Source organism: Spinacia oleracea, chromosome 6 (genome assembly GCF_020520425.1).
Source record: "Spinacia oleracea cultivar Varoflay chromosome 6, BTI_SOV_V1, whole genome shotgun sequence".
NCBI classification, from domain to species: Eukaryota; Viridiplantae; Streptophyta; class Magnoliopsida; order Caryophyllales; family Amaranthaceae; genus Spinacia; species Spinacia oleracea.
The window spans coordinates 131,629,937-131,640,354 of NC_079492.1; the positions used below are offsets into that span (position 1 = coordinate 131,629,937).

At 33.4% G+C, this 10,418-nt stretch overlaps 1 protein-coding gene across 2 annotated transcripts; it reads right to left on the reverse strand.

Moving 5' to 3' along the window:
- Positions 1 to 4,528: 4,528 nt before the first annotated feature.
- LOC110801055 (purple acid phosphatase 15) lies at positions 4,529 to 9,628 on the reverse strand. Of its 2 annotated transcripts, XM_022006371.2 has the most exons (8): positions 9,153 to 9,628; positions 7,927 to 8,118; positions 6,662 to 6,995; positions 6,329 to 6,546; positions 6,053 to 6,243; positions 5,391 to 5,675; positions 5,126 to 5,242; positions 4,529 to 4,799 (listed from the first exon to the last, which is right to left on the reverse strand). In XM_022006371.2, the coding sequence occupies exons 1-8, from the start codon at positions 9,439 to 9,441 to the stop codon at positions 4,794 to 4,796; spliced, it is 1,632 nt and encodes a 543-aa protein (XP_021862063.1). In that variant the 5' UTR covers positions 9,442 to 9,628; the 3' UTR covers positions 4,529 to 4,793. The 2 variants fall into 2 exon arrangements, with proteins under 2 accessions (XP_021862063.1, XP_021862062.1); XM_022006370.2 differs by lacking the exon at positions 4,529 to 4,799 and having other exon boundaries at positions 4,801 to 5,242; positions 9,153 to 9,627.
- Positions 9,629 to 10,418: the final 790 nt, after the last annotated feature.

A 10,418-nucleotide genomic window follows, 5' to 3' on the forward strand; every position in this document is an offset into this window, starting at 1 on the left:
AATAAAATACTTGATTGTAAATTATTTTGTTACCTTTTTACCAAAGTATTTGATTCTATTTTCCTAAAAAAAGATGTCATTCTATACATGAGTAATACTTTATAAAATCTGTTTTTATATTTTGGTAACAAATATAACAATATATGATTATATTTTTTTTTAAATAATCCATTAAACGGATTACGTAGTTGGATATTTACAAAAAGTAATTAATGTAATCTACCGATTTGTACTTACATAACTAGAATACAAATAAATTAGGAAATCAATGAAGTATGAATATAGTATAAAAAAAAGGTTACTATAATATTGTATAATATTTTGACAACTAAATTCGATAATTATAAGTAATATTTTATTACTTTTAAAAAGAAAGTACGGAGTATGTAACTTCCTTAAACAAGAGAAAAACTTGCGTAACCTAATCTATCTACTACTCTACTATGTAACTCCTCAATTTTTTAGATGTAACTCTTTTATTTTTACACTAACTATTATATTACACATCTCTGTAATTTTAATGTTATTTGGTGACTATTAATATAGACGATGAACATAGTCATGTACTCCGTATCATTTTGTTGGATTTGTCTAAATACTTACATAATACAAATTTAATATATTATATCATAAGCCATAGACGTTGTAATGGTTATATCTTATACAGTTAAATACATGGTGCTGACAAGTGCTGTTCTTTTATTTGATTATCTTATAATATCAAAAGTTATACTAAAAGAGTGGAAATCAATGTGGTGATGACTAATGTCACTCATTGATTCGCCTCTTCGTTAATATAAATAATTAAACTTAAAATAATTTACAACATCAAATATTTTACAGCCCTATAATGTCACGCAAATAGTATACATATTTCGAAAATATAGGGCCGAGAATCGTAATATCAAATGGTTCATTTTTTTTTACCAAATATAATATGCATAACTAACACTTACTAAAAGTTCTACTACGTTGGTTATGAATATAAAAAAAATTACTAATAACTTACTTATTATAATGATTTGTTTATTTACTTAATTATTTAAATCAGACAAACGAATTGTCAAATACTCGAGAATAGAAATTCAAAAATGTCTTACCAAAAAAAAATGTTGAGTATAGGGGTGGGTTTGAGGCGGGTGCATGTGGATACACGGGAGAGGGTGATGAAGAGCGGATGCATTTTATTTTGTACCTCTCAAAACGGGGATTGGAGGGATGAATATCATTCCTATCTTTGATGGAGGAGATAGGGATAAGAATTGTAGATGAGTGCGGATATGCAGGCTAAAAGTGTTAGTGGGGCAAGTTTTTTGGGGGATCCGCATGTGTATCCTCCCTAAGTGGGCGGAGATCGAGGAAATTTTGATGGATGAGGGGTTAAAGAATGTATACGTTGCGGGGTGAACGGGCGGTGATGGATTTTAGATTTGACCCGCCTGCGTTGCTAATCCTACATATATAGAAAAATAATACTACTAACTTAGGAGTACATATTATAATGGTTTGTGAGAGTGATGGATAGCTCAGTTGGTTAGAGCTTCCAACCCGGTTCCAGGTGATTTTGGGATTGATTCTCATCCCCGCCCTTGTGCCTCATTTACACAAAAAAAAAAACATATTATAATGGTTTGTTTATTTACACTTTTTATATTTATCAGACAAACGATTTGTGCAAAGACTTTAGAATAAATTTTTAAATTTCAAAATTGTCTTACCAAAAAAATTTTATTGAGTCTAGGGGTGAATTTGAGGCGGTTGTGGATACATGTGGGGTGATGAAGCGATGATGAATTTTTATTTTCTATCTCTCGAAACGATGATTTGGATGGGTGTGTATCAATCCTATCATGGACGGCAGGGATGGGGATGAGAATTGTAGGTGGTTACATGTGTGAAGGACCACCCCGCCTTAAAGTCATCTCTAACTGAATCAAGTAAATGATGGGTAGGTGTTAAATGATCGAGCAATGAGGTTGATGGGGCGAGTGTGCGAGTACTAAGTGGATATTACTATTGAAGTGAAATGTGGTTGAGATAATTTTATGCTTGACACAAGTGGTGAATGAGAATGAAAATAATTTTTTCTCTGTACCCTTATTTGTTTTAATTGTTTTAATAAATAAGACGCGTCGAATGAGCAATAACAAATTTATCCATCATTCATTTTAATTTGGAGAATATCTATAAGCTCTACTTTGATGATAATTGTCTACCAGATTTCATGATATAAATTTATATTTAGATTATAAACCGTGCATCGCACGGGTACTATACTAGTTTTTTTTTTACTAATATAAAAGTTAATCAAAACTAGGTTAAAGTTATAAAAAAAATGGGTAAAATTATCTTGAATTACAATAAATTTATTGTACATCTTATGCGCACAAGATTTTTTTTTTTGAATATTGTCTAAGGTGTCCAAATTTGTCCAAATCCTATAAGTAGCTACGGAGTAGTTAATTGTCTTTTTTCTTTTTTTCATTTGTAAGGGTTAGGATATGAAACACAAAGCAATTAGTATAAAGTGAGTCGCCATTATACCAAGACTAACTTTGTTGAATTATTTTCTATTTGCGCCAATTTAGAAATTGTTTTCTTGAAATATTACTGTCCACGTAGGATTGGATAAGATTTTTGTTTGTGTTTTACTGTTTGAGAGATAAACCGCTAAAGAGTTATTGTTTATAAATTAAAAACGTTAAGGAGTTGTTTGGTTCACAAACTGTAGGGCGTAACTAGGATGAGTTTAGGATGGTCTAAACACATACTATATGTTTGGTTGATAATTTGAAACTTATACCTCAAACTCACAATGTATGAGGCTTACAAACCTATAAGGGGCGAGGTAGCTTTGAGTCATATCTAACACTTCATGTATCAAATTAATAAACTAAAAAAAAACATTTCATAAATTTGAACAAAACATATGAGTATTAAATCACACTTCAAACTCATAGTACCATCTTGAATGCAATCTTAATTCAAACCTCATACCTCCCTAAATCAAATATCCCATAATAGTTATACCGGTTTTACTTGAGTACCTGTCTTCTCCCAACTTTTTTGTGTTTATTTTTTCAGTGATCTCCACTCTCAAGTTTCAACAGCGTTCTTCAATTTCCAAATTATAAATACGAGTTCTCCTGAAGTAGGCATTGAAGTCACAACTTACCATTTGAAAGTTCGCCTACTCTCAACTCTCAAGTCTCAATACCTTTCCAATTTCCCAAATTCTTGGCAATGGGAAAGAATTGCAACGTATCAGCCCTCCAATAGGAAAAGTATAGTCAAAGAAAGTATTTTTATATAGAGTTTGGAGTGATGTGAAAAGGATTTCAATATACGGAGTATCAAACTCCATACGTTCTTAAATAATCGTCGTTTTAGCGTTTATACAGAAAATAAGATATTTTCTTTTTCTTATTCTCCTTCCGTCCTTTTAATTCATTACGTTTTTTTTTGTTACATTTTAATCTTTATATTTGAATATTTCCTTTTGTATTACGAAGTATAACATAAATGTTTTTAATATTCTGTCAAAAATCATACCATATGATTATTTTAATCAATTGAACTAATTGAGGCATTTTATCTCTCCCACTTTTTTATTGGGCCATCAAATATATCACACTTTTCCAGTGTTAGATTTTGGATAAAAATAGATCAAAACATTATAAAAAAAAAATACAATTTGTACTGTTTACATTTTAAAAAAATCTCAATCCACATTAATTTGTTTTTTTTTTTTTTTGGTACAAATGAGTCAGGCGGGGAATCTTAGTCACTAGGCTAAGACCTCATTAGTACATTAATTAGTCATTAAATCAAGCGCAAACTTAAAGAATAAAATTTGACGGAGAGAAGTATAACTAAAATCAAAATAAATATCGATTCAAATGTTGAGAAATTGCTGAAATTCTCTTGATAACATTATTCCTCCTAAGTTTCACTTAGAAATATTCTAACTTTGCCTTCTTCCCTGGGATATAGTCATATAGTACACACTTTCGTGCAATAATTATGTTATCACAGTAAATAATAGCTGCGGACTTATTGATAAATATGAGGGACACTTATTTAAGATATTAAGAACCAAAGTTTTTGGTTAAAAGTAAAACGACAAGTATTTGAGTGAAGAAAAGTTGGACGGAGAAGAGTAACATAAAAAATTGTGCAGATGGTACGTTTTTCTCATTTATAAACTTTTTTTCCTTTTGACTTTCTTTAGCATTTACTACTACTACGTATGATTTTGCAGTTGATTAATTTATGATGATGACATATTGACATTACAATTGCACGCAGCCACGCATGTAGAATTGTAGAGACTGTAGTGACGTTCATAAACCCACAAAAACAAAGTGTGTCAAATTGCACTATCCACTCACTACTGTCACTGACTAAATTAGCATTAGCCTCACACACTCACTAGCAAACTATCCTAATTTCGACCTCACACAACTCTACCACATACGACACTCTATCATCTAGGATAACGTAGTTATACTCAATACAGTAGCACATCTGGTAGCAATATAACACTGATAACATATAACTTTCAGCAGGAGGTTTTTATTCTAGCGGACTTTTATTTGTGATGGAAACAAAGCTCCCCGCCACAGTTTTGTCCGGAAAACAGAAAAGGCTCAAAGAGTACGTTATTTCCTCTTTGTTGTACAAATGTATAACTATGTAAGCCGGTAAAATGATACAACAAAACTTACCTACAGAAAGCTTCAGACACTCAATCTCTTGGCAATGCTTAAAATACAGAACACCCGAGAATACACCTAGCACTGTAAATAAGGTAAAATTATTATTAAAAACCAATGATAAATGTACATAAGCAGCAAACTGCAAAATACATCTTCCTAACAAATTACTAAATTATGATACAACAACAATATCAGCCAACGCCGTCCTAAACAATGAGGTGCTGCACCATCATAATATCCCTCTTCTATACAAAACTACCTATGGTCTATGGACTTGGTGTCGCTTTCCACCACCAGTCTAATCTTACAGTTACAACATATGAAAGCTTTCTTTTACTAACAACCAGTACACAATTATCGCGAGCTTCTTCAGTAAGTTATCTAACATCAGACCATCCTTTAGTTACCTTTCGTCGAACAGGGCAGATATCTGGCTGCCTCACTATGTAAATTTGATCTCCAGCCACTTTCTCGCTGTCTTGATTCCTGTACCATGTCCAAAGGGCATAAGTTGTGTTTTTCACCTGCAAGCCATATAACCATGAAGAATGTCATTAGGCGTGATACTGATTGCGTGAATGGATGATAAAAAATAAAAATAAATATACTTTTGCCATGTATATAATTCAGTACATGAATTAATTCTATTGAAGGTGGATAGGGAAAGGAAACCTCTAGAATTCCATGCCCAAAGCTACTCTCTCTGTATGCACTGTAATCTGGTTGACGATCCCAGCAGAAGTTCCCTGCAGCTGGACCAGATGTAAAGTTTGCAGCACAGAAGCCACCCATGAACTTATCTGGAGTAGTTGATGGCTCAGGGCAGTTTCCAGGCTCATCCGCATGTTCAACTGCCATCTTCTCTCGATTACCTCCATCCCCTATTGTAATGTGAAGAGGAGCACAAGGATCTAGGGTATAATTATATACTCTGTTTGATCTCTCGTAGGCATGTACCTAAAGTTGCATCCACCATTGTTTAGTTCAGCAGTAAATGCAAGAATTCAGCGGATTGTAGGAAAGGTAAAACCAATTAAATGCAAAATAACAGCAAAATGCAAGTGACTCTTTTGCAATCAATCTTGACCAAGTAGATCAAATCACACAAAAATGTCACTAACGTCTACTTCCATAACTCAATGAAGGTGCCCTAACATTATAAACATAATCCACACCATAACTAAGTTCATGTCATGTCCATGTCAAATAACTAAGTTCATGTCAGTCGATTGTAATCAGTAATAGCATAACTGCTCCTCAGTTGTGAAAGATGGTGAGTTGATCAGTAATCTAATGGATTCTGCGGTTATCAAATCTGACATTGTGGTACTTACATGTCCATTAAAGACTATATCCACACCATTGGAATAGAGCAAGTGTTCCATCGCAACTCTCATGCACTCTGCTTCTCTGTAGTGAGCTTTGTAAGAAGTATACCATGGTGGATGCCATGAAACAACCAACCATGGGGTTACATCTCTGTCGACTTTAGCCAAGTCTCTCTCCAACCATTTGTATTGGGAAGCTGAAAAGAACAAGTCAAATATAGACATTTACATTTTGTAACGCAAGAAAATCACATAACTAATAAAAGTAAGAACTCATAATACCTGATTCATTGTAAGCAATGTAAGCCCCAAGCATTATGAAATGTATCCCCCCAGCATTGAAAGAATAGTAGAATGTAGATGATGATCCGCTCTCTTCTGATGGAAAAGCAAAGCGTGAACTGTATGCTGCAAAAGTTTGATGATCAACCTGTTCCTCTATTTCATGATTCCCTTCAACCACCATTATTGGAACTCTAGATATCAAATTCTGCATAAACCTGTGAATTAAGAATCATATTATGATTACAGCATAACCGAAGGAAGAAATCTGCAAATGGAATGATTTCTGCCACAATCAACAAAATAAAAATGTGGAAATGAGGTTGGCATCACCTTCCCCAATAATCCCAACGCGGTTGATACGTTTCATGAATGGGGCTGTCTGGAAAGGAACAGGAATAACAATCAGAGCCAGTTCCATTAGTGAGATACAGGTTTGCATAAGTCACATCACCGACCAGGAGAAGAAGATCTGGTTGATTGCTAGATATGTGACTAATAGTCGCTGTTGTGTTATATGTAAGACCCAAGTCACCAACAATTGCTATTTTTCCAGGGTAATTCCGAGGGCCAGGAATTGGCATAGTCCTGAAATGGAACAAGCTGCTCATGGCTGGTACAGAGGGATCTCCACAACGATAGTAGTACAATGTATTAGGTTTCAACCCTACACAAGAAAAAGACCGGTCAAAATCTGAGACCAATTTGCCAAAATAAATTGACAGAGATCTCATGCTATAATGTGATAGAACTCCAAGCAAATATGAAGGTCACATTTTGACAGGTGGGAAGTTAAACAAAAACCCTACCAAGATTGACAACTAAAACAACAAGGTTCATTAAGAATGTAGTTGACATTAATATTAATCCTTCCAACAACATCCCTATAATATTCTTTTAACCTTTAAGATCGAAGAAATGGGGAAGGAAGCAAGACTGTAAGAGATATTTGTATCTTACTATCCTCATAAATGGTAATCGTTGATGGTTGAGAAGGATCAACAAAAGGTTGCAACTTGCAACACATACAAAGAGGCCAATACCTCATTGGATGTAAGATACAAGAACCATTTTGATAAAGCCCGTCTCTGTAATGAATTAAGTGTAAGGGAATGGCATAATAGGCAGTGAGTGATATTAGGTAAAAGACAAATTAAGTAGGTGTAGTAGAATGGTTATAAATAAGGCACATTAGGTTATGGGAGAGATGTGGAGAATATGGTAAAGCTTAGGCTTTGGAGAGTGGTGACTTCAAGTCACTACATCTGGAGATTAGTGGCCTCAACACTCAAGTCACTACTTTTGTATCCCTTTTGGTATTCATAATCTATCAAACATATTATTACGTTTTCTGCCTTTATTTTTCTACTAAAAAATATCAGTTCTTTACAGTCTCACCTGACCATCCTTTCAAATTAAAGTTCATGATGTTCTACAGTTCTACTTTCGAATTCTTCCCGCATGACACTAACACCTTCCGACAGATGCAAAGTTGAAAGGTTTAGTTACTTTAACCCGATATATTATGCTGATCTTAGAATTTTTAACCCAATTCACTTGGATAATCGTTTTACAGAATTACAAGAATCCGAGTATACCTGTAAGGCGAACGTGGTGGATTATTCCAGAAGTATAATTCTGGAGGCCTTCGAAAGGATAAAGCTGACTGTAGACTTGAGAATACCCAGTTGCTTCATGAGTTAATGGGTGTTTTAATGTCCCGAAATGAACAATACTCTTGACAGATTCAGGATTCAAAGGCTTTATGTCATAACCTATCTGGAACTCCCCTGAAAATGTATGAACCGACTTTGCATTTAAATAACATTTCAAAGCATCATTATGATCTACGAGACTAAGAATACAATCAATAATAACGATACTATCAACAAAATCCACAACAGAATCTAAACATTGTTAAGCAAAGCAGCAGAAAAAACATCGTCGATAACCAAAAGCAAGCATCATACATCAAGGCTTGACAAGTTAACATAAAACTTATTATTACTCCCTCCGTCCAGATTTAATGGTCAGTCCTGTCACGCTACTAGTACAAATTACACGAACAACACCGCTATTAGTTCCGGACAAAGGGAGTACTTATTTCTCCTACAATAGTAATTTCTCATAATTATGATCATTGATCAAACTGTTAACTTTATGAGCAAGATGAGTTCATCTACAACATCACTGTGGATTATGCTAGATAAAAATACACTACGTATGTAGTAGTCCTTATTTTTTAACATAGAGTATTACCCATTTCAGTTGAGCTGAGCACAATACTTCTTCATTCAAAATAATTAAAGTTTATAACTTTAATACAGAACTAATCCCAAATTACAAGAAACTAATAAGATCATTAGATCAACCAGGTCCAAATAACCATTATCCAAATTCCCAAGACCAAATTCAACAATTTTTTAATTTTATAAATATATTCAAATTTCAGAATAAATTGTAGAAATGAATATACTTTTCCATTAATATAAATAAAACAGAGTAAAGTAAATAAAAAAAATACCAAACCGCAAAAATTGGGCATAGAGAAAGAATGTGATTGGTTGAGAAACATGCAAAAAATGACAACATCAACTAATAATTTCAGCAGTAACTTTCCTAAATCAACTCACAAAAAGTCCAAGCAATCTATTCAAAAATTTAATTCTAATTTCTGCAAACAAACAGTTCATCATTTGCAGAGGATACCAAAATTATACAAAAAAACAAGATTTCCACCCAATTAAAACAAAAAATGGTAGCTCAAATTTGTAATTTTATTCCATATTTTTCCAAAAAAATAAATCAAAGGAAAAATTAGAACCTGTAATCCAAGAAATCCAAACGGAATGGTAGTCAGAGGAAAGAGAAACCGAAATCTGTTCAGGTTGAAATCCATTAACATGGCGCTGAACCCTAGAATCAGATGCCGGCAAGTCGACGGCGTTGCCGCGCAAGCTGACGTCGTACGGCATGGTGACGGGCTTAAACGGGCCATCAAGAGTCGTCGGAATGTGAACTGCGACAGAGGAGGAGGAGGAGAGAAGAAGTAGCAGGAGAGAGAAACCATAAAATATCGACGCCATTTTTGTTATTGTTGTTGGTTTCATCATTTTGACATAATTTAGGTAAGCGTCATTGTGTAACAAAAGTGATGAATGACTGGATTTTGGAAAAAGAAATTGGGGAGGGAAAGTTTGATGCGTTACGATTTAATTTATACGTGGAAAATAATAAAACAATTAGCGGTGATAATTTGTTTTTTAAACTTTTATTTTTGGAAATTATTTGTTTTTAGTTTGAGCTCAGTTTATTGAAACAGAATTTGAAAAGGAATAATCGAATATTATTTGTGTCGAAAGCATATCCTGTTTTTCTGCTTTTGTTTGTTACTTTCCTCATCAAAATCCATCGGAAAAAAATATAGTGTGGGAGTATTTTTTTTTTTAATTTTTTTTTGAACGAGCTAAAAAGTCATATGAGTACAAATTATAATTGAAAATAGGAGATTTAAAAATCTAATATATCTAACACAGATCCTCATTTTTAATTAATAGGCTAAGATCTCGTTGATACAAGGGGTGATATTGTAATAGTTCAGATAATTGTGATTTTGATTGTTTTTAGTTAATCAAAAATTTATTTCTTGCATTGTGATTTTTGTTGCACCGTGTATTTGTATATGGCGTGGTACAAATATTGACGAGTTAGTACACAATAACATACTCAATTAGTCAATCATGAGCTAGTACGAGTAGATCCTATTAGACACATATTCGCAAGTAAGTAGACATTAACATACTCAATCACGAGTTAGTACGAGTAGATTCTACTAGATACATATATATTCACGAGTTAGGAAACCGTTACATACTCAATCACGTGTTAGTACGAGTATGTAAATCCTATGCAACTTACTATTTAAGTGTTTGTTTTGCATCCGCTATCAAAAAGAAGGTTGGCGATTGAGGTTTTGTGTTTGGACGTTGAGAAGAAATAAAATAGATACAAATGTAGATAGAAGTGGTTTTAAAACTTACAATATATACTAATCTATTACATTATACTAAAACAGATATATCAATTTTTT